The 25,807-nt window shown below is 41.7% G+C and overlaps 1 protein-coding gene across 3 annotated transcripts in view; it reads right to left on the minus strand.

The window, feature by feature from the left end:
- Positions 1-25,807, minus strand: part of AFF2 (ALF transcription elongation factor 2) — a 928,871-nt gene that overhangs the window by 276,211 nt on the left and 626,853 nt on the right. For all 3 annotated transcript variants that reach the window (XM_069212416.1, XM_069212415.1, XM_069212418.1), the window contains exon 8: positions 9,117-9,168. In XM_069212416.1, coding sequence (XP_069068517.1) covers positions 9,117-9,168 — 52 coding nt within the window. The remainder of the gene's footprint in view (positions 1-9,116; positions 9,169-25,807) is intronic.

Genomic DNA, 25,807 nt, shown 5'->3' on the forward strand with positions numbered 1-25,807 from the left:
ATAGCTGCCCTTTTTAAGGCTGGGCTTAGGACAAGGAATTATTACCATGTGTGAAGAATAGGGTTCTGGCCCCTGTAGCCTCCGTAAATGTTTTGCTTTTTTGGACCACCCAGTTTTGGAATCTGTTGTGAGTGAGTCTCTCTAGCTGAGACTCAATGGCTATAACGTTAAAAAAAATAAGATCTTCTGCTGTTGAGCTCGGAAAAAAAGCTCTGGGAAAGTTGCACTTGACCACTTGTGCACACATTTGTTAAACAGCACATGATTCCTAAAGAGGGACCCTCTAAATTCTGCTGGTCATGCAAGTGGCCTGAAAATGCCCAGGACGCTGCAGCGATCGGGACGTGCAGATAGGGAGGGTTATCTGCCTTGAGGATTAGGGCAAGAGGTGGTGCAAAGGATAAGTACAAGAAGACCAGAAATAGAGAGCAGGTCCTGGGTTTGAGATTCTGAAGAGCAGGATAGCTGTCCCTGAGCTCTCCCTCAATGCAGAAAACACAACTGAAAAACAGCACCCTGAAAAACCCAAACATTTAGATATCAGGAGGCCTAAAGAAGAGAATCCTGACTGCATGACCAGGTGCAAAAAGTAACTGTCCCATCACAAAATGGACCAACAGGGCTGAAGAAAATGGATTTTATAATTTTCCTCTGGGTAAGAGCTTCCCGCTACACAGCACTCCTTCAGCGCCACCAGGTCTGTGAATGCTTTTACAGTGCTCCACTGTGGGTGTGTGTGTGGTGCTTTTCACTTTTCAACAGCTTTATGTCCACTGGGAATGACCTTGGCTCTGTAGGTGGATGCAGGAAGCAGGGCCCTCCCACCACACCAATCAGCTGTTATCCCTGTGGGTAGAGCCAGGACCCTGAAGTAGTTCCTCAGCACTGCAGGGCTCTCGACTAGATGGGCCAGCACCCTGGGATCGGTAGCAAGTACCTCCTCCCACTCCACAAACCCATAACTGGGAGGAGTGAGGAGCACTGGGTGTGAATGATCCTCTCATGCTAAATACCAGTGGGCCAAAGCAAACACAGTCAGCTCACATGCAGTGCATGAAACTATGTCTGCTGGGTGGGGAGTCAGCCGGGTCACATGTGATTAGGGAGACCCTTGCACCATACCATCCTGGGTGCTCTTATGGAGGAGCAGGGACACCCAAAATCCTACAACAACAAAAAGTAACCTTTGTGAACATTTTTATTAAACTGAAACAAAAAAGTGAAAGAACGCCTCAAGTTTAAATGTTGCCCCACAAGTCATTAAAACCATGTTTTGGTTACAGCGTACTAGAAGTCAAGCAATCGTCAGTAGAAAACAATCAGCACATGTAGTCTTTTTCGTGTCATTGCACAACAAACAAAAGAATTGCACATGTGAATCTGTGCTTCTGTGAAGAGAAAAACATGCATGTACACATGCATCCATACTCACCCAGCAATGGGCCAAAAGTCACATCATGGTCATAAACGCAAGGGCAACACAAAAAGGACTATGTGTGCTGACTGTTTTCCAATGACAAATGCTTAATGTCTAGTATTATGTAACCTACAAAATGCTTTTAATTTTGTCCCCAGGCCCATACATTGCACCTGGTGAAGGTAGAAAATCCATGGCTCACCTGCCATAGAGGTGTTTTTTTTGTGGGAACCCTTCAGGTGCAGGCCCTTGATATTTTCTAAGGCAATCCAGTAGACAGAAACATGCTGGGACGCAAATGGATGTAGAGGCTATTGTACCCATAACATCTCAGTGATAGTTTTTAACCATTCCTACGGTCCTACGAATAAAGGAAAATCCTTCAGGTTTAATCTAAGGTATTGTATAGCTGGATCTCTAATTCAACCAGGAAATATATCTTAACCAGAACCCCTTCTCACTAGGGTGGGATGAAGAAACCAATGATTGCACATGCCACATATCATGAGTGAGGCTTTCTAATCTAGAAAGTCTGGATTGAGTTTTGGCCAAGAGGACCAAGAGGCCCATTTGTTTAGTGTATAAGAGCTTTGTTTGCCCTGTATTTATTGTGTTTATCGTGTTATTCTTTGGGGGATGTATGGTTGTTTTCTGTTTTCATATCTCTCTTTGTGGTTTGGCAGAGTGTTGCTTCCCTTAGCAGGCTGTCCTGGGAGGTTGATACTCAAATGTCCTGAGCTTTAAAGGGACAGCCTAAGGGCTTGCCCAACCCCTTTCTGACTTCTAAGGGCAGCATACTGTGCCACTGACAATACAGCTTAACACATAGGCATGCCTGTCTTTTAGTAGGCCTAGGGAGTTTGGAGCCACACCCAAGAAAGGGGGAAGATTAGACAAAGGCAGCATACCCCACCTACACACTACCAATACATATTGGACTCTAAGAGCCTTAACTCAGGGCACTTCTGGAACCAAGGAAGATTCAGAAGAAAGAGTGGCACACAGCCAAAAGCTCTACCCTGTAGTTTGAACATCTGCCCTGCTGTCTGAAGAAGGAAGACTGGACCAGGTTGCCCTGTTTCCAGGCTACTCAGAGTGATTTCCAAGGGTGAGTTGGCTTTCCTCCTGTGTGAGCTACAGTAACACACAAAGCTTTGAGAGGCCTGCCCTGCAACTGCCCAGCTGACCAACACTGACTGGACCTGATTGAGCCCTGCTGCTGCCTACTGCTGGAGTGTGTCCAATCTCAACAGGTGCTTTCCGGGCCCTGGACCCTTGTCTGGAATCAGAGGGCACTCATGCTTGCCTGACTGAAGGTTCCATCAGATCGGGCTTCCCTTTTGAAAGCTTTCCCTGATCGAATGCAGTGTTACACCCAGCCCTGGAAAGCCTCACTGCCCAGTTGAAAGCTTCATCGGATTCAACACTGAGGGAAGCAAAAACCCTGAAAACACTTTGTGCCCCAGCTGAAAGCTTCATCAGAACTTAGCGAAAAAATGCAAAGGCCTGCACCCAGTCTGCACTTCATTGCTGTCGCCCTGAACTTTTGATATTGTCTCAATCCAGCATGATCAGATACCCACAGTTGGCACTTTATGCTTCTTAGTGCTACTTTTACTAAACATTTTAACATTCAATGTTCTACTGATAGGATTGTTGTTGGTTTGGTGTCATTTTAATTATTTTGTTAGGGACTTGTCTTATGTTGTGGTTTTACTTTTTTGCTGTTAGTGTGCTGCATAAACACATCACACATTGCCTCTAAGTTATGGTTGACTGCTTTGTGCCAAACTACAGCAGGATTAAGCACAGGTTCATTTAGTGACTTGTTTATGGTTCACCCTGACAAGGATTATGGTTGTTGCCTTATTGGGGCTTCTAACCCCCTCAACCAAGAACCCGATTTCCCATGCCTATTGTTTTATTTATTAACTCCGGGAGGCCCCTCTGTGGGTAGCCATGAACTTTTCAAGTCACCAGACATTAGAATGGAATAGATAGAATAGAATAACACAAATGTTACCAAATCTCATGTCAAAAACAGTCCACACAGTTGCATAGAGAGTCATGACAACAGTGATTCAAATCTTGATTGCGAATTTGCATAGAACATCAGGCAGACAACACATGTTTCATCTAATCAAGACCTTTGCAAGGCTCAGTAACTAAGTCAATCTTATATAATCATCATCCTGAGGTCTAATTTAGACCCAAAGAGTAACTGTATGGGAAATCATCTTCGTATGAAGTAACTTCGTAATCAACCCATTTTTGGTATAATAATTTGTATAGGATTAAAAATGTGATACAATTGAAGTGAAGTAAGAAGCAAAGAATAGAATATGTGCAGAATCTTCACAGTCGTATAATTAGTATTGGAAAAACTAAACATAATTTGTGAATACCAATCAGGCCCCTAATGTGTCATCCTATATCTCCCAGGAACACAAAAGAATGATATGTAGAGACCTTCTGCAATTATTCAAGCTTTCCTAAAGCTGGAACTTTGAGCCTAAAGGGTGGATGTCCTGTGTTTCTTTTTCTTTGCACTAAGTCTAATAGAAGAAAATGAAAACAGAAAATGGAAGAAAAATGACTTGTATACCGGACTGCATTGAGCATTGAAGTCTTGATGGACAACAACAGTGAACTCTAGCGTCAAAGTATAAATATGGTCTTAGTTTTGCGCCAAATTTGAGTAAAAAAAATTACGCGAATCCGGCGCAAGCAGAGTATAAATATGGGCCTTATTTTGATGCTAACCAGGCCGCAGTGCCGGCTAATGTCATTCCATAAATAAGGTGCCCGTCTGGCGTGTTGGAATGGTGTTAGACGGCGGTAAACTTTTTTACGCCAATCTGCGCTAGTGCTGATATGCGTCAAAAAGTATAATTATGGGCCTTATGCACATATGTATACTCTGCTTGCGCTGGATTTGTGTCAATTTTCTTACGCAAATGTGGCGCAAAACTAAGACCATATTTATACTTTGACGCTAGACCCCGCTAACGTCAAAATATCTCAGTGTGCGTCATTTTCTGGATGCGTGAAACCGCCTTGCATTAATGACATGCAAGGTAGGCTTCCCGTCCAAAAAATGACTTAAACACCTGTGCGCCATATTTATTCAACCGCGCAAAAATGGCACACGGCTGGGAGGCGGAGCCAGAAAATGACGTAAATCCCGATTTGCATAAAAAATTTACTGACCTGTGGGCTCGTTTCCATGGTGGGAGACCATGGAGCAGTCCACAGGTGCCCTTCCCTGCACCCAGGGACACCCCCTGCCACCCTAGCCCACCCCTGGAGGACACCCATGGATGCAGATACCCATCCAAGGTGAGTGCAGGTAAGTGCAGGTAAGTATAATTTTTATTTTTATTTTAAGTGGCATGGGGGGCCTAACTTGGGCCCCCCTACATGCCACTGTGCCCAATGGCCATGCCCAGGGGACAGAAGTCCCCTGGGCATGGCCATTGGGCAGGGGGGCATGACTCCTGTTTTTGTTAAGACAGGAGTCATTTCCATGGGGGTTGTGTGTCAAAAAATGACGCTAGTCAGGTTTGAGTCATTTTTTTTAATTCTAACCTGATTTGCACAATTCTTTGACGCACAACCTCCAGTCTTCCCTACGCCTCCGCTGCCTGGTTAGAGTAATTTAGTTTGATGCTAACCAGGCTGCAGCGCCGGCTACCGTCATTCCTTAAATATGACGCCCGGCTGGCACGATGGAATGACGGTAGCCGGCGTTAAACTTTTTGACGCAAACTTGCGCTGGCGCAGGTTTGCATCAAAAAGTATAAATATGGGCCTTAATGACAAGGCATTTGAATTAGAGGCTGATGACTTCCACTGTCTTTCCACTCCAGACACTATTTTGTATACAATGGAAACCTCTACCTTCCTTAAGATAATGAGGAAACCCTCCTTTACAGACATCTACTTAGATTTCTTTTTCCAAAATGTTGTCAGGCATACATCTATTGGTAAGTATAGCTTAATGGACCATAAGCATAACATTTTCGCCATGGGTTAATGATATGTATGACCTAGACTGAGTACCTAGCTGTATCCGATGGCTATAAATTCAACCTTTTAGATCACTCCTGTTGAACCCTGCAGTATTAGGCTGATTGCACCTGATTCCGCGAATCTGTTCTTTCATCAGTACCTGAGCCTGTCAAATGTTACTCCAACTTGAAGTCGATTCATGCATTAGTTTTTCACTCTATTTCCCTCTACAAGAAAACATTCATTAAAGCTTAATCTGGCAGTGCTCCTCGGCATACTAAGAGGCCGACTGAAAGTACATCCCTGTAAACATGTAAACAAAGGATATGAGTGCGTAGCGCTCCTTATGTGATAGCGGCTACTGAATATTCACAATATTAATGTGCACATTATGCTTTTTAATGACACTAATTTATATCTGAGAATAAACTGCACAGTTTTCTCATTATACACACATATCTCTTAGATGTGGTGCAGTAATATAAAATAGGCATTTTATACAAAAAAGTGACAGCTCAAAGGATGTTCAAATCAGTTGTTGCCCGTTACATGATTAATCTGTAAAACACGAGGCAGCTGTTTACTGACTGCTATCAAGGATGGGTTGCACTGACCAAAATGCATTTTAATCTCACTAAAGCAGGCCGGCTACCGCCTAACTTTAAAGACAGAGGTTTTGATAATAATGTAAATGGTACGGATTCATTCTGCTTAAACTAAAAAAGAGAGGCACAGCATGTTTATTTTGATTTTGCTATTGAGGTTTGAGAGCAGCATCAATACTTGCTTCTCTGCTGAAAATAAAAGTTTATTTGAAATCTAGACCTTCGTTAATAGTGCTTCCTAATTCAGGATAGCCTAAGGTAAAGTACAGAATAATATCTCGCAAATACAGTGTAATGACCAATGATAAAGTATTCAAAATGGAAGTGCTACACGCACAGGTGTGTGTTGAAATATATACAAATACCACACCTGCTAGTCTATATTTAACACTCCCACCATCGATACCGTAATAATTCAGTGCACCCGACCATACAAAGTCAAGTCACATAAACCACTGCATGGCATTGTATCTTTTGTACACCACACTGCCTCAAACACATCACTGCCACCCCTTATCAGAGCATACCACAGAACATAGCATTCACCAGTTCAGCTATACATCAGTGATCTTGAAAGAGAATGAAACCTAATTTTGTCAATGAAGGAATAGCAATACAGGTAAAAGAGATGCCAGCACCTTCATGAAATAGAAACGTGACTTTTAGTGAGCTACCAAGCTTAGCATTGCTGCCATAGTGAGCATTGTTATCTAACTGGCAATGATATTTGTAGGCCACTTCATACTACACAAGAAATGTCTCTCTCACATGCTCTATGACTGATGATCTGCTTAGCTCAATCCTCACATAATTCAGTTAGATGCAAATGAGGGGGAGGTTCCGTTGAAAGGCCTGCAAAGTCAGTAGTGGTACCTGCGCAACCATATATCAGAAATTATGTACATGAGGGTTGAAAATACATGACTTCTAAAAGTACCATATAGATAAATGAAATACACTAGACTAGTATGGGAATGTGATCTCTGGACAAGCAGAGCGTACTTAGTGATTGAAAACATAGATTCTGGCATAGGTTGATGGTTATGAAGCCTTATCCTCCATCCGACCTTCGAGCTCACCCCTCAGTAGGCAATTATTTGTGTCTACATGTCTTTCTAAACACCACCTGCACAACTGTGTCAAGCTATGGATGAGTTAGAACTGTTAGTAATGCACTACCCTAAGGGGGTTAGTCAGTTCAAAAACTAAATTAGGTGGTAAACATATATTTATCAATTAATTTACCTTCTTGCATGACAGAAATTCATAAAGGGATTCTTAGCAGGCATAAGTGGTTGTAGGAGTGCGGTTAATTTGCTGTGATTGGGGAGAATTCAACCTCGTAAATATCACACAAAGACTGGGAAGATGGGTTTCCAAGATCTGGGTAGCCTTGGAAGTTTGGGAACACTCACAAACATTCCCATTTTATCCACCTGTTAGGGTCTTAAGGCACTGGTGGGTGAGTGTAGCATATACCGGAGAGGTGGTTTAAAAAAGACATGTCTTCAGTTGCTTCGTGAAGCTGAGGAGGGAGGTTGTTTGTCTGATGTGGAAAGGTAGGGCGTTCCAGGCAGTGGCTGCGAGGTAGGAGAAGAATTGTCCTCCTGTTCTGCTTTTTCTGATACGGGGTACTTCTGCGAGAGAGAGCTGGGCTGAGCGTAGGGCCCTGTGGGGTACGTGGAAGTTAAGTTGTTGGTTCAGGTTCGCTGGTCCGGTGCTGTGGAGGGTTTTGTGTGCATGGGTGAGGATCTTGAAAGTGATTCTTCTCTCTATGGGGAGCCAGTGCAGTATACATAGGTTTTGTGAGATGTGGCAGTGTCGGGGTAAGTTGAGGATCAGTCTGGCAGCGGCGTTCTGGATGTTTTGCAATTTACGGGTGAGTTTTGTTGTTGATTCCAGCGTAGAGTGCATTGCCGTAGTCCAGTCTGCTGGTGAAGAGGGCATGTGTGATGGTCTTTCTATGTTCGAGGGGGATCCATTTGAAGGTCTTGCGTAGGAGGTGGAGGGTGCGGAAGCAGGTGGAGGTGACTGAGTTGATTTGATGGTTCATGCTGAGGTTGGGGTCCAGGATGATTCCGAGCTTGCGGGCTTGGCTGGCGGGGCAGGGTGGGTTTCAGAGGGTGGGTGGCCACCTGGAGTCGCACCATGCATTGGGTTGAGGGCCCATGATGAGTACTTCTGTCTTGCTTGTGTTGAGTTGAAGGCAGCTGTTTCTCATCCAGTTGGTGACTGCTTCCATGCCTTCGTGGAAGTTGTGTCTGGCCTTGTCAGGTTTGTCGGAGAGGGAGAGGATAAGTTGGGTGTCACTGGCGTAGGAGATGATGTTTATTCCATAGCTTTTGACGAGGGTAGCTAGTTGCTAAACTGAGTTCCTGATTCACAAAGGTAAATTGCACTTTGTTTAAGTTTACGTTTGTTTGCTATTCAGAAAGGTATTTTACTAATAGTATATTTATGACTGCGGACTCTCCATAGATAAAAAGATAGGGCTGTCTTATCTTTTATGTGCAGAAATTCCCCAGTAGTAAAGATACTACTAGAAAAAATATCTTTGTGTATAGCAAATGATCATTAACGTACACTGAGGTGTATGTTGACATTTGCATAATAAGCCCAAAGTGTGCATATGTTCAGAGAGCCATATTCTCCTTGTGTGCACGTTCCTATTATGTAGAACTCTTCACAGGGACAATGGGAGACTTTAAAAAAGTTACATGACATTCCAAGTATGTATGGAAATCTGCACCTAAAGCTGCTATACAGGTATACGTCAAGGAATGTATGTCAATTGTAAAAACAAAAAAGTACACTTAGGCAGAGAAATACATCTCCTCCCTTGCTGTTCCATTTTTTGTGAATAGACCCTTATAGTGGACATTTCTCTAAAAAGGCAATTTATTACAATTAGTGAGGGCATATGTAAGGTGAATATTTAATAGGATAGCACATAGGCAGAAATGGCATACCTCATACTACTGACATGATCCACAAGTTTACCAATTAGGTAATGAGCTAGTATGGCGAAACTGTGTAATTGATACAAATTGAAGTGGCTTAAATATTAGAATGTGTTATCTTACCTTGTCACCATCATCTTCATCACTACTGAGTTTAAGGTCATCTTCAAGCATTCTATAAAAAAAAACCTCTATGTAAGAAATCCAGATTCATTTTAGCAACATAAAATAATTTAAACACACAATGCACTTGAAATAAAAAGTTATTCCATAGTTTGATCCTTTAAGTAAAAGAGGAATAAACATTATTAGTAAACAAATATTGGAATGCAAAGTATACATGCTCACATAATCTCTGTTGTCTATTTTGGGGAGCTGCCATTCCCAATCATTTGCTTGGGCTGCGCATTGCTGGATCATAGGTAATTGTTGACATTTTTACAAAAAGTCCTTTATGTCTTCAAGCCCTCCAAAAAACTGTTTTTGCCTTGCTGAAAAAAAACAGTTTGTTTTCCTCTTGGGACTCCTTTCCTTGGTGTGGTCCTGGGCCTGATAAAGAGGTGTCAACCATTGTTTGATCTCTATCAAATGTAATTTTCCTTTACCTTTTTTTTTTACCTATTCTGCTATATGACTAAACTGATATGAGGTCTGGGAAGGCAAAAATAGTTTGACTCACAATCTACTTGGTACTCCTTATTTACAAACAGAATACAATCAGAGAAGAATTAAAAATATGTCCCACTCAAAAAAGAAAATAGTAAGTTCTCCATACAGACAGGAAAGAAACACTTTGGGGTAGATATACAATGGGTATTATATTGCAATTATATTGTTGTAATCATCAAAAAGTATCAACTGTTGCAAGATGGAAATCGTTTGACTGATTGCCAGGTCCTCAAATTCTAGAACAGCAACACACTGTATTTTAACATTGTGTATAAATTGGTAAATCATTTTTAAACAATGTAGTTGTCTGTAACACTTTTCTTCCGGTATAAAAAAGGGAGACAGAGTCAGGTAAATAACAGAAAAAGTTTCTTGTTCCAATTAAAATGGAATAAAATTTATCAACCAGAGGAAAACCATGAAATCTATGTAAGAAAACATTGTACTGTTCCCTAGAGGCTATACATATTTTTCAAAGAGTATGGTACACAATATACAATTATGCCACCTTTAGAACACATTCTTATTAAGTTAGACTAAGGTTTTGCTACCTATTTCAGCAATGAGCCTTTAACAGGGGTAGATGTGACATGACTAATCCTGACTGGAATGTAGATCTTTATTCACACTATACCTTGTTCTCTTCACATAACTGGTGCACCTATTCTACCTAAATATCTCTATTTTGAAAAAGTAAAGTTTGAAATGTTTGGTACGCTGGAGTATAAAGGACCGTTTTAGGATGTTCTTTTATTCAATTTTTAAGGAGGATAAGGTAGCGACATTTTCACTGAATGCCAAAGCAGATTAGATTCAACAGCATTTCTTAACTAATAAGACCCATGTATTTACCTAAGTGTAGATTTCAGCTGATGCTTACTATGCACTATCAAGATAATTAGCTTTTGGATATGTCATCTGGGATGAAACTGTACAATTGTGGGGTACAGCACATCTGACATAAATTAAGCCATCTAGGCATACCCTTGGACGTGTCCAATTCTACAAATGCGTACATCAGAAGGTAACTGTAAAAGTACAAACTGCTCTGCTTTATACTTTACATACACGGCATGAGTATGGAATATTGAAGCAGGATTTTAATATCTACAATCAAGACATATGGTTTGGTGACCTAACATGTCATTCTAAACATTTGTATATTTATACCAATATTGTCCATATACCGAAATCAGAAACTCGAGATTCATAATTTGACTTGAGTTGTAGCAATTAAGACTAAATGGTCAGCACAGCAGTGATGTTACCATAAAAGCTAAAAATATTACACATATTGTGGGTATCCTTTGTAGTTTCTGAAATAAGTCTCTTGGATGTTGTAGTATTTTTGATAGCCTCAGATGACGTATCGGTTTAACTGAATGCCCTGGAGCTAAATACAGATTATGTGTGTGAACAGCCCTGATGTGCACTCTGTCTATCTCAGAGTTCCCAGAGTTCATAGATTTCCAATGAATCAGAAAGATGGGATGGGGCTACTAGAGATTAGGCTAATGCTTCAAGGTCAGCCTTCCAACCACACTGACTCCAACCCTCTGTAAGATTTCCTGTCTGCTGGTTTCAAATGGAGGTATGGAATGCCTCTCTTTTCTTGGAGGGCTACTTTAGAAGTAAGATGATGTCTCTGGCTTTGGAGAAAGCGGTGCCTCACTGTTTGGAAATTCCACCATGAAAGGTTTACTTTTTGCAACAGGCTCTGGAAGATTTTGTTTATATAGGTCCCCTTTCCACGGCAAAAACTATATTATAAGAAAAGTAGAAGAAGGGAAAATGGGAATTATGGGAATCCTCGGACAAGCAAAGCTGGAGTCCTGCTCATTCTGTCTTCATCAGATCAACATATGGGATGGACTGAAAAAGACAACTTCTCTGGCAGTGGTTGGTATGGATTCCAATCTAGATGGAGGAAACATTTAAAGTTTTGTTGCTAACTCTTACTTGAATGTTCCCAGGTCCAGTTTGGTTTGTCTAGTGGGTGACTGTAAGTGCCACAAGCTGTTTCCTTTGGGATAATATATATTGAGAGGGAACAACTGGTTTAAGTAAGCTTTTCAGTTCATAGGAAGTGCTGGGTTTAGTTAGTGGACACAAGCAGTTGTGTGATTGAAACAAGTCCACTTGTTTTCTGCTTAATCCTGTTGTCAGTCGTATCTGCTGACGGGTTGGAGGCATTTTTATTCAGAAAGGTTCATAGATGGTCATTTCTGGACATCCGCCCAATGAAAGAATCCATAAGCAACTATTTTTTTCACGCGGGCCAGGGCTTCTGTGATCTGCCCCAAGACCAGTGGAATAAAGTATACAAGTGAAATAAAAAATTGAGGGGATTTGTTTTGTGTTGGGTAATGCCTTCGGATTGGAACAATTAAGGTATATAAGGGATCTATCTGACTATAGTGTAACCTGTTTGAATAGCCATCTAGTCATAGTCTTGTCAGTATTTTTTAAAGTCTGCAGAATATTTTGAGCTACTCCACAAAGTCAGTTCAACCTTGTGCAGCCCCCACTGGGAACCACTTGTGAGTCCTTCTTACTAGAGAATGCGACTAACCTGAACATTGTCATAGGATTGTCCTATCTTTTTATGTGCGGAAACTCCACAGTCATAAAGATACTACTAGTAGAATACCTTTATGAATAGCAAACAATTGTAAACTTCAACCAAAGTGTAAATTTACTTTTGTGAATCAGGCGATTTGAATTTTATGATGATACCTTTCATTTTCCCTAAGCATGTAAACCCCTCATCTTTTTTCTTCTAATTTGGTAATTTAATGTGGGTTGGACAAAAGCAGTTCTTTCTATTGGAGTATTAGTTTGTATGTTACTGTTAGACCTGACAGCCTTAGGGTGGGGCCCCTCCAACTTTTAACCTGCCTCTCTCCATTTTACTGACCCTGTTTTTTCTGGTTTAAGGACGCTGCACACTTCAGCACTGCTAACCAGTGCTAAAGTTCATATGTCCCCTCTCCCCCAAACATAGTAATATTGGTTCCTACCCCATGGGCATATTCAATTTATCTATAAGACTCTAGTAACATGCACTACATGTGCCCAGGGCCTATAAATTAAATGCTACTAATGGAACTGCAGAACTGATTGTGCCACCCATATAAGTAGCTCCTTAACCATGTCTCAGGCCTGCCACTGCAAGGCCTGTGTGTGCAAGTTCACTGCCACATCCCCTTTTTCTACATCTAAGTCACCCCTAATGTAGACCCTAGGCAACCCATAAGGCATGGTGTTATGTCGGTAAAAGGCAGGACATGTACTTATGTGTTTTGTGGTATGGTAGTGAAAAGCTCATACATTTTCACCACTCATAAATTTGTTTTCCATTACTGTGAGGCCTGCTCCTCTCCTAGGCTAGCATTAGAACTGTCCTTATAAACTTCTGAATCGTAGATTCTGATCTGGAAGGAGTGGCCCTGTCATGTTTAGCATTGCCAGAATGGTGATAGAAAATCCTGCTTGCTGGTGAAGTTGGATTTAATATTACTATTTTAGAAATGCCACATTTAGAAAGTAGGCATTTCTCTGCACTTACTGCCATCTGTGCCTTTCAACCTGTCTCCAATCCAGGTCTGGTCTGTGCTGGTTCACATCTGCATTCATCTGCATACTGAATGGGTCTCCATGGGCAGGAAGGGTGGCGGGGCACTCTCTTACATTTCAGAGGCTAGTGTCCTGCCCTCATACAAAGGACTGATAACCCCCCACAGGGATCCTGGCAGACAGGACTGGGCTGAAATGAGAACTTGTGCACTGCAAAACCACTCTTTGAAGTTTTCCCCACTTCAAAGGCATTTTTGGGTATCTAAACTGAGTCTCTGACCCCACCAAATCAGACACTTATGGATCTACACCTGCAATCTGTCAGAGGAACTGCCTGGCTACCCAAAGGATTCATCTGAACTGCTTTGCTGAGAATGACTGCTGCCCTGATTGTTGCCCTTCTAGCCTTTGACTTTGCTGGAAGGACTTTGCCTTCCCTAAAAGTGCTCTCCAAGGGCTTGGATTGAGCTTGCCTCCTGTTCTCCTGTTCTCCTGTTCTGAAGTCTCAAGGACAGCAAAGACTTCATCCACTGGTTTTTACCTAGTTTTCTGACGTCAGCGATGCCGGGTTCAACTTCAGCAATGCCAGCACCAACGCAGCAGCCTGCCCCAGCTACGTGGACATCGCTGCATGCAGCGACCGCAGCCTACAATGCAACTCCAATGTTGCTGCAACACCGCTGATGTCAGGCAGGGTCATCGCGTCACTGCAAAGTTGACACATCATGTCTTGACTGACTAGATCCATCAAACTCGTTGGGTCTAAAGGAACTGATGCATCACCACCGACGCAGCCCCAGCTCCCTCTGCAGCTGGAGGGAACCAATGCATCACCTTCTCCTGCCTCACAGTGCAGATCCAACGCCTCATCTTCCCGGATGCTGCAAGTAACTGACAACGCACCAAACCCAGCGACGCCTTATCTCCCCAACTCCGTGCGACGTATTTGTTACTTTGTTTTCAGAAGGTACTGTACTTGGGGGTCTGTGGGACTCCGTGGCCAGCGCCTGTGGCATCGGATTATTGGGAACAAGTCTGTGATAGCCTCCGAGGGAGATATTGTGTTTCTAAGCACATTAGTGGGATTTAATCTTTAAAAAACCATAACTATACTTATGTACACTGGATTTTCATCGTTCCAACCTTATTTTATTCAGATAAATATTATCTATTTCGCTAAACCTGTGTGGTGTATTTTTGTGGTGTTTTCACTGTGCTACTGTATGATGTATTGTGTATTGCACAAATACACATTGCCTTCTAAGTTAAGCCTGACTACTCTGTGCCAAGCTGCCGGAGGGTAAGCACAGGATAATTTGGGTTGTGATGTGACTTACCCGAACTAGGATTGTGGTCCTTACTTGGATAAGGGTGTATACCTTTGCCAACTAGAGACTCGATTTCTAACAGTTACATACAAGCACCTATATGTAATTTCCTGAGGATTTCATTTTCAAACTTGTTCTATTAAGGTTATGTAATGAGAGCGAGAGAGTCATATAATACTGAAATAAAATCTCATAAACGACCACAGCCTGAATTTGGCCTAAGGAATAAACACAAAATATCACTAGCCACACTAAATCACATATAAAATAAACTTACAGCTGTGTTGCCGTCTTCAAATCGCCAAAATCATTACTACAACATATATGGTATCACTGTACATGTTATTGCCAACAAGTCTGTGTAGACTATTGCCTGGTATGTCAGCACTGTTTTGACACACCTTATGTTTTAAGGATGACCTACTGAGATATTACTTTGGCAACTAGTGCACATACATCACCATGAGGCATACAGGAGTTTTGAATAAATATAATAATATTGTGATCCTGAACAGACATTTTTCCAGAGATGTTGCCTGCAAATAGCAACGTACACTTCTATTGCTCGCTATTGACATGAATACACACAAAAATGCAATGCCGCTCTATTTTATTTTTGAAGGGTCTGAACATTGTCATTCTGCACTGCTATACAATCAGTGTCAAACAATACTGCTACAGTGCATAGTATGATTAGGAAATACTTAGGGTTTCCCTGAGCCATACAATATCGTCACAAATGCACATTGGTACATACATTATTATGAGAGCATGATACATTATATTGATACAACTAAATGTGTATTTTAGGACAAGAGCCATTCATGTAGAGGACTTTATCAGTCTTTACGGTGCTGCTGTTATTGCCCCGATATTTAGAGATTGATTATATTGAGAACATGAGTATAAATGTCAAATTTCACACATTATGAAGAGAACAGTAATAAGCGTACCAAATATAAACGTATACTAACCTAATCTACGTTCTTGGAAAACTAAAGTTCTAAAGTAAGAATTGGTGAGCAGAAATTATGTAACTGTATGTTTTCTCGAGCTCTCAGCATAAACATGGAGGATAACTCAAGTGTACAATGTTACAACTGCCTCATTCAACAATTTGCAATTACCAACAAGCGTTTGGTGGCAGTAATCTTAAAGGAATTAAGAATGTGTAATACCACAGTGAAAAATAAAAGGAAATTGAAAACAAGATGATTTAAGACATGCACTTGTTTACTGTAATACTGATAAAAACTCAACTGGAACCAAAGCAAGGCATTCCATCATTCTAAGATACATTTATGATTATTTGCATTAAAATGTAAATCCTGGGCATTTGCAAAAAAAATATGACTAAACAAAATTGCCTACATTTATAGGCTTTGGATAACGATGATCAAAGTAGAACAGTATTATTATGTGATTACTTAAAAAACATGAATACCTACTATTATGTGTGCTTCATTACCTTATGTAGGGAATGCTCCTCGAAATACTCAATTGGCAAATTCATAGTAACTAAATGTTTTATTTATTTCTGAGTCACGTCTTCGGGTTGGATCAACACACTTGATCACATAATACAACTACAGTGAATATATATGAAAGTGATTTATTTAGCCTGACACTGCATGATGCATTTCATTTTGATACCATAGTTACAAATGTGTTCAAACTGTGGATTGTCAATTGCTATGTTAAGTGGGTAAGATATATTAATAACACATGTAATCTCATTCTAAGCATCGTTCTAAAGTACTCAGTAATTAGGGGTGTTTTTTGACAGAAGGACTTACCCAGATGAGGAATGGTAGAGCTAAAGAGAGAAAGGAGAGTCCAAAGATTCCTTTTGAAGCTCATGAACCTCAGTCAATTGAATGATGAGGCTAATATGATGTGGGTAACAGAAAATTTTATTTTTACCACTAAATGAACAAAAATTCAGCTTTGCAAACACAATCTGATTCATAAACATTCTGTCCCTTATTATCTTTTTATAAGACTGCTAAAGCTGCTGAAGCCAGCATACTGCCAGTGCTGGCAGTATGCTGGCCGCCACATTAGGAGTTTTCTGCTGGCCCAGCGGAAAACTCACAACTTTGACGCTGGCTCGTAATAAAGCCGCGGCAATGTTGTGATGCGGCCGGTGCAACAGCACCTGTCGTACTTTTCTCTTCTCGTAATTCAGGCAGTGAAAGCGCAAAGGGGCTGTCCATGTGGGCCCCTGCACTGCCCATGCCAAGTGCATGGGCAGTGCAGGGGCCCCCATTGGGCCTCCAATGCCACCTTTCCACCAACCTTTGCATGGCAGTGAGACCACCATGCAAAGGCTGGCGGAAAGGCGACTCGTAATCCCCAGGGCAGCGCTACTTGCAGCGCTGCCATGGCAGATTGCAACCGCCAGGCTGCCGACAGGTGGCAACCTGGTGGTGTTGGCGGTTGGACCGTGGCCTATTTTCCACAGTCATAATAGGGTGGTCGGACCGCCCTGTCTGCGGCGGTCTGACCGCCATGGCGAGTGTGGCGGTCTTGAGACCGCCACACTCATAATGAGGGCCTATCTGTATCCTATGCCATTGTCACCACCTATCATTTGGAAGCCATAAAATGATAATGCTATATAGCCAAAATCTGCTGTCATCCTTGTGTTCAAGTTGCATTGTGGATTAAGAAGTAGACCTCCAAATGCAAGCATGTTATGAAATCTGTATAGTTTAATAAACACATTTCATTTTAATTGTAGTTACTTTATTTATCAGGATTTTCCATAGTGGAAATCTTGCAATGAGCACTGACCTACTTTGGAGGAAATGAGTCATATATTATGTACACATAAGGTTTGGACAAGCATTACATTTCTGTCATGGTGAACATGAAGTTATGCTTGGACAGGGAATAAAGTAATAGATGCACTAAAGTGCAAACCTGACTGAGATGAAATGATAATTGACAATGCTTAGTACTTTCCATTTGTGTGATCTTTGGCTGAATGGGTTTGAGAACAGACAGGTCTATAATTCAATTTGAAACCATGGAGGTTGTGGACAATTATTATAGTTACTAGTAGCAAGTGTTAGAGCTTAGCTATTTGTAAAGACTGTATTGACAATCTGGATTGGTGGCCCCTTCTGTAACAGCAGGTGCTCAGTTTGAGATTAAAGAAGGTTGCATTTGTGCCATGGAAGGTATAGCTACATCCTTGATTGAGATAGGATTGTAGATACAGCCAGTGCAGAATTTAAAAGAGTGTTTGATTCAGTCACTTATGTGGAGATGTAGACGGTGTCTTTCAGCCAGGTTCTGGACAAGTTGGAGTCTTCAGGGAAGAAAGAGTTGGCATTCAATACACCGGATGATGGCATAGTCGTGGTGTGACAGGAGTAACAGGACCAAGATGATGGCAGTCTGCAACCTGTGTGGGAATCCTAAAATGAGATACAATATGGTGCAAGATTTGCATGGTGTAGAAGGAGCCTTTGGTCGCTTCAGTAACCTGTGATACCATTGAGATGCTGGAGTAAATTATCATTGTTAGTTTTCCCACTTTATTGGGAGTCCAACTTGCTGAGGCCATTGTGTGTCTTTATAGTACTATGTAGATATCAATGCATGAGATAAGATGCATGAGATACGATGGGCATATCATGGCCACCATGAAAACTGACAATAAGAAGATGAATATACTGGAACTGAATAAAGTTATATAAATGTAGAAATCTCTTATGATTGCAGGTTCTGAAAGGGAGATTAATGACACCAATTATTTTTAAGCCTAATGAAGCAATGTTGGCAAAACATATTGGCTACTTCTATCTAATTCATGAAATAATTGAAAAGCATTCAATGTGGATTTTGCTGGATGATGTTAGTAAATATGTGGATACATTTCATTTGAAGAATACATAAAACTAAGTTACTTTTTAACTATTGTACAGAAATTTAGAATACTTGGTTCAGGTTCACGTGAGGACTTCGACTTTAGGTAAGTTACTACTGAAGCAGTTGCAGAGCATCCAATGATGTAGTGCTCTGAAAAATGGCCCGGGTGTTCTTGAGCCAAGCTCTAAGCAATTTTACAGCTTTAACATCATCAGGTACCACTGACATAGATGTCCCTAGTCAGGTTAAAGGGTCTGATAAGGTAGAGAAGGGGACTGAAGTATTTGTTAAATAAGAGTAGAGCAAAAGCCATATCTTAAAGAATGTCAACCTTAGAGTTCAAAGGAGCAAGTAGAAAAGTGGGAAGCATCACTACATGGGATGTTTCATCCGGGGTGGAATCATGTTTTCATGGTTAGAGAGTGTGAGAAATTGGGGTGTTGGTTGAAGGGGGGTGGGGGAGTGACCCCTGTTCAAGCACAGCCAAAATTCCTGTCAGGGTAAACCACAAAAAGTCCTAAATTAACCTGTTCTTAACCCTCAGTTAGCCTGGCATAAGAGCAGCCAGAATTAAAATAAAGGCAATGTGTAAAGTATGTATGCAACACACAAAGAGTAATAAAGTGAAACACAAACAAAACCACAACAATTTAGGGAAATAGAGTAAAATGTAATATTATATTCAACACAGAAATTAGAAAAATCCAATTAGTAGTATGGAGGTATGAATTTTTAAAGAATTAAAGATTTTAGTAAAAACTAGCACCTAAAAGATCAAAGCACCAACTTCGGACTGCTAGTCGCATGAAACTGGGTCAAAGTCAGAAAATATGACTGACTGCGATGGATCGTGGGTCAGATACAAGAAGTGGCTTTGGCCTGGTTGGTGCTTAACTTTGGACTTAGAAGACATTCTTGAAAAAAATTTCAACTGGGCAAGGCTGCAGGCAGTTTACGAGGAGGGAGTGTCTTGTCGGAAAGCCACTAAATGAAATTTTGGTGAAGATTTCTCTGTTTGGACTCTTTTGTAAGTTGAAAAATTCCAGTGGGACAAAGTAGGAAGCTGTAGCTTACGAGAATCCGGATAACCTTTTGCCAAAGGACCACTGAATAGGATTTGCTGTGGAAAAGAACATAATGGTAGCTGCTGCAAAATCAGGCTGACCTGTGATGAACCTTGAGTGAATAGTCCCGGTCATCTCTTGGTTCTCAGGGCAGGTTTTAGCCCAAAAGAAATTAAGTCCAAAGTTTTGGAATGGGGCTACATGGGCACCTTTAGCTCCACCTGCCAAGGCTCCAGGACTGGAGGGGTACCACTTGGGAGTTCAGGACTTACTCAGACTGGGTTTAGGTGCAGGTTCAAGATGGTGGAAGCCTGTTATGTCTCTGTGGCTCTGAACAGAAGGCCACCAAACTAGCCCTTGGAGTCATTTTGGTAATTCTTGGATTAGGTGACGAGGTAGATCTCAAATAGTAGGGCAGGCATCTAAGGGATCATGGCAGCTCCAGGCTGCAAAACAACCCTTCCAGGTGTACCAAAACACTCTTGTAGAGCACACAGCAGGCCACAGAAGCAACCAATCCTCTGAGAATGCTTCTGCAAGTCCGTAATGTCAACTGAAGAGTAGGTATGAGGACCCTGTTGTTATATCTGCTGTATTCTTTGAATTAGGAGAAGTTATAGAGGTTCTCTTTGAAGTGTTTGGAATTTCTTGACTTCCTTGTCCTGGCTCCAGGCTAGTTGAGGGGACAATGCAGTGGTGACAAGCCCTTTGTGTGAAGTTAGAGTACAGCCTATTCAGTTGCAATTGCAAGCTCCCCCCTTGTCCTGCCAGCAGATGGCTCATTCAGGCACATCAAATACCTCTATTGCAGTACTTTCCAACCTGTGGTCCGGGTACTCTTGGGGGTCCGTGAAGCCTTCTCATGGGGTCAGTGACTGCTTAGAAAATAAATCAATATTAACAGATTAATTAGGTGTATATAAATAAAGTGGCTAAATGCACAACTGGAAATTTTAAAACATACTGTAGATGTCAAGGAATTTGAAATTGGAATCTAAAAATTAAATTAGTATCTTCAAATTGATTTGTGGGAGCAGTGCATGTACATCAAACAGAAAATGCTATTCATGATGTGTGGCTTCAATCGAATTTAGAAATCTCTAATCTTCCTATTAAATTTTATTTTCTTATTTTATTTGTTTGAAAATTAAATGTGTTATCGTTTGTGTATGTATTTGATGGAATGCTTGTTTCTGCATTTATTGTGTAGTGTTTTGTGGTTCAAATCATTGGCAATGTATAGGCTTGGTCCCAGGATTCCAATAATGATTCATTGGGGGGTTTCCAGGTTCCAGTAATGATAAAGAGAAAGTCCACCAAAGTCAAAAGGTTAGGAACCACTGTTTTATTGTAATACTGTTTGGGAGGTATTCACAAAGTCTAACTGCCAACTACACCCAGTCATTTGACCTACAACAAGCTGCCAGAAACCAAATAGCAGAGAGCAGGAAAATGCCAAATTTCTAAAAAGGTCATTTTCAGAATTGTAATTTAAATTCATACTTTACCCTTAAAGAGGATTTTTATTTGCAATTCTATAGATTTCAGACATGAAATGTTTCTCTGTCCCCCCTCAAAATGTGGCACTTATTAAATGTAATAAGGCAACCCAATGTTTTCCAATGAAACAGGTTGGCCTTACAGTAGTGAAAAAGAATGTAGAAGTTTTTAACTGCCACAACTTAAAAGTACTTCTAACCATTTAATTGTGATGCACCCTGCCTTATGGGCTACCTAGGGCCTACCTTTAGGGTGATTATATGCATTAAAAAGGAGGTTTAAGGCTTGGTAAGGGGTTGTATTGCATCCAGGGTGCAAAGGCAGGCCTGAGATATGTTTAAGAGGCTACACAACAGTATAAATGCTGCAATCTCATTAGTAGCATTTAATTTACAGGCCCTTGGTTTATGTATACCATTCTACAAATGGCTTATAAGTAAATTAAATATGTAAATCAGGTGTACAACATTTTTGCCATGGTTAAGGGAGTGAGCACTTTAGACCAGGTTAGCAGTAGTAAAGTGCACAGAGCCCTAAACCAACAAAAAATGGATTTCAGCAAAAAAAGAGTGAAACAATCAAAACATTTGGGGGAAGCCCACCCAAAGGATGACAGATCTAACAGAGAGCCGGAGATTTTCCTTAAGGAAAGTTATGACTTTACTTAGCAATGCCTCATGGGCTAAAATGTCAGGGCTGGGCCTTTTTTGGCAGCATGTGGGCATGTTTCATGGTCTATTGGCCTAGTTCTTCTGTTGATTTCCCTGATATTGCCAAAACCATTGCTAGCAGCAAAAACAAATGCATTCAGTCTCCCTTGCCTTGCAAAACACTTGCATAGCATGTTAGTACACATTCAAAACTCCCCCAATTTACAAATGAGGGACATTTATTTAACTACCTCATCAGCTAATGAAGGCAATTTTTATTTTGGTGCCCAATCCCATTTCCTGGCCCAATTCAACCCTTGATTTGGGATGTCTTGAATCCACAAGGAATTTGGCCAGACATCATTGTTGATGATATATCTGGGCAGCACTGTTGCAGAGGTAAAGAAGAAGAATTTCATGAACTTTTGGTGGTGACAGTTATCTGCAGACATGCAAGAAATGGTACTAGATTTGATACATTCTCTGTCATCATTTCTAATGAGTAAATTGAAGGAGGTTGTTTGATTGGCAAGAGCCTTGAGTCTTGTATCAAAAGAGATGAGGTAGTGCTTCATCCTGGGACTTGGTTGGGTTGTAGTCAGTCAGAGTTTTAGCTTTGAGGAACGTGGCAGAGAACAATTGATGATGACATTGGATTTCACAGTTCATTAATGCATTTCTGTAGTTTTTTGATAGGCATGCTGGTTCAAATATGCTGGTGTTGTAGTGAAGTAGCTTTATCTTTCTAACAGTGGCTTTATAAATTTTGAAGTTCCATTATAGAAATAACTTATTACTGGGGTCAATTATTTCCTTCCATTGTGTTTCAGAGGTTTCTTATCTAGTTTAAGTTTTCTTAATTCTGAGGAGAGCAAACCACTCTTCGATCAATGCTGTGGGAGAGGGGGTTTTGAGAGGGATTAATTTGTTGAAGGGAGTGGTGAGCAAGCGCTAGATCCCCTGAACTGACATCATTTTTTCAATTGACTGTGATTGAAGAATGGTACTATTCAGTTTCTTCCATGTTGGTATTTAAGGAGGTTGTTAGGGATGGAGTGTAAGTAAGATTATGGTGAAAGATGATGACATGGTTGTAAGAAATTGGGAGCATTAGTTGAGGGTGGTAAGTACCCAAAGCCCTTTTAAAGGTGAACAACTAAAAGTAATTAAATTAACCTGAGATCAACACTCTGGTGGTTATGTCACAGAGCAGACAAACAGTAAACCCCCCTCGGCCTCCCCCAGCGCCTTGAGACCCTACCGGGTGAGTAGCGTGCTTAATAAATTTGATTGATTGATTGATTGACAAGCTAAACTTAGAGGTAAGGTATAAAGGCCCATATTTATACTTTTTGACGCAAAACTGCGCTAACGCAGTTTTACGTCAAAAAAATTAGCGCCGGCTAACGCCATTCTGAAGCACCATGCGGGCGCCGTATTTAAGCAATGACGTTAGCCGGCGTTAGCCGCCGCCGCTGCCTGGTGTGCGTTGAAAAAAACGACGTACACCAGGCAGCGCCGGCGTAGGGGGATATGGAGCTTGGGCGTGAAAAAATGGGGCAAGTCAGGCTGAGGCAAATTTTTCGCCTCAACCCGATTTGCGCCATTTTTTTCCATTCCCAACCCCCATAGAAATGACTCCTGTCTTAGCAAAGACAGGAGTCATGCCCCCTTGCCCAATGGCCATGCCCAGGGGACTTCTGTCCCCTGGGCATGGTCATTGGGCATAGTGGCATGTAGGGGGGCACGAAACAGGCCCCCCTATGCCACAATTAAAAAAAAAAAATAATACTTACCAGAACTTACTTTAATGTCCCTGGGATGGGTCCCTTCAGCCTTGGGTGTCCTCCTGGGGTGGGCAAGGGTGACAGGGGGTGTCCCTGGGGGCATGGGAGGGCACCTCTGGGCTCCTTCCGAGCCCACAGGTCCCTTAACGCCTGCCTTTTCCAGGCGCAAAAAAAACGGCGCAAAAGCGGCCGTAAGTCATTTTTTTTGACCCGCCCACTCCCGGGCGTGAATTTTGCCCGGGAGTGTAAATACGGCGCACATGCCGCGGAGTCACTTTTTTAGACGGGAACGCCTACCTTGCATATAATTAACGCAAAGTAGGTGTCCACGCTAAAAAAGGATGCAAACTCCATGGACTTTGGCGCTAGACGCGTCTAACGTCAAAGTATGAATATGGAGTTACTTTTGCGTCGGAATTGCGTAAAAAAAAACGAGGCAATTCCGGCGCAAACGGAGTATAAATATGCCCCAAAGTATTTAAGCAGTACTAAAAAGTAATAAAGCCAAAAACAAAACAAGTAAAATCCCAAACCAATGTAGTACAATATTTTCAATTTTAATAAATAAAGTGAAACAAAAGTGATAAAAATCCAAAAGGTAGAACCAGTTATGAATTTTTAAAGGTTAAGGGGCATATTTATACTCCGTTTGCGCCGGAATTGCGTCGTTTTTTTTTACACAATTCCGACGCAAAAGTAACTCCATATTTATACTTTGGCGTTAGACTGAAGTCCCCTGGGCATGGCCATTGGGCAAGGGGGCATGACTCCTGTCTTTGCTAAGACAGGAGTCATTTCTATGGGGGTTGGGAATGGAAAAAAATGGTGCAAATCGGGTTGAGGCGAAAAATTTGCCTCAGCCTGACTTGCCCCATTTTTTCACGCCCAAGCTCCATATCCCCCTACGCCGGCGCTGCCTGGTGTACGTCGTTTTTTTCAACGCACACCAGGCAGCGGCGGCGGCTAACGCCGGCTAACGTCATTGCTTAAATACGGCGCCCGCATGGCGCTTCAGAATGGCGTTAGCCGGCGCTAATTTTTTTGACGCAAAACTGCGTTAGCGCAGTTTTGCGTCAAAAAGTATAAATATGGGCCTAAGTTTGAAACTAGTGCAATAATGTGGTAAACATGAACCACGGTCATTTGTTTGCACTTGACTGCAACAAAGGTAAGGTTTAAGGATGACCCCAATTGAGTGGATACAGGGACTAGGTCCATCCCAGTGAAAAGGTTTACCTTCGGACTTACTCTCTGCAGTGGAAGTCAAAAGTCTTCAGAAGGGAAAAGCAGCAGGCTGTGAATACACTGTAATCCACACTGACACATAGTCACTGGATGAGGTCTTGGTTATGCAATTTACTTTTGGCAGGAAAGAACTGAATGGGAGAAATTTTAATCTTGCACCCAGAGAATGTTTCATGCTGGCTTTAAAGTTTTTGCTACTTCGTTCACTGAAGATTTCTACCTTTAGATGCAGTCACTTTTTTGGAGCTCTGATTCTTCCAGTGGGGCATATACTTTTTCTGCGAGGTCCTGCTGGATCAGATTTTCTGTGGTGGAGAAGAACACAATAAAAGTAACCTAAATGTTTGGCCCAGTGGCAGTGTACCTTTGTCAGATCAGCTTGGCAGGTTGGTCCTGGTCCTCTATAGTTTTTGGGAGCAAACAGTTGGCAAAAGTTTCTAAGTCCCACGATTTAGGGTTTGTTAGCAGGAGTATGCCAGTCAAAGGTCCAGAACCTTGGGCATAGCACTGGGGGTCGAGACACTTCAGCAGCAGGGTCTAGAGCAGCTCCAGCTGGAGCAGGTCAGTTGTGAATGCAGGAGAAATGACTCTTGAAGATGTTTGTGACCCTTTAGCCCAAATAAGAGGTCCTCCTTATGACCCTTGAAATCCACCTCTTTGTCTGGGATATGAGATGGAGAGCAGGCCCAGTCTTTGTGGCTCTTCACACATCACAGACAGCAAGTCCACTCCTCTTCTGTTCTTCCTCAGATCCAGCAAGTTGCTGTGGGTGACACATTTATGCCCAGTTCTATCCTGTGGGTGGAAAAAACCCATAGCCACTCCCTAACCAGGCGTGACCATATCAGTCTTTGTAGCACTTTCTGTGTGTTTTATTGCACACAATCCTGCAGTGCCCCGTCTCTGCTCAAAATCAATATGCTAGAATCTTTCTTCCACTATGAAGAGTTCCTGTGACAACTCTAGAGCTGTGCCTGGGTAAATGAGCTACCCCTCCTCTACTGCCACTCAGAGTCGGTTATTAGCTGTATCTGTCTGTGACAGTGGAGCCCCGCTTGAAGTCAATTAAGTTCTTCAGCACCATACATATGGTCAACATGCCACAGAAACAGAACA

This window comes from Pleurodeles waltl, chromosome 2_1, assembly GCF_031143425.1.
Source record: "Pleurodeles waltl isolate 20211129_DDA chromosome 2_1, aPleWal1.hap1.20221129, whole genome shotgun sequence".
In the NCBI taxonomy this organism is placed as follows: Eukaryota; Metazoa; Chordata; class Amphibia; order Caudata; family Salamandridae; genus Pleurodeles; species Pleurodeles waltl.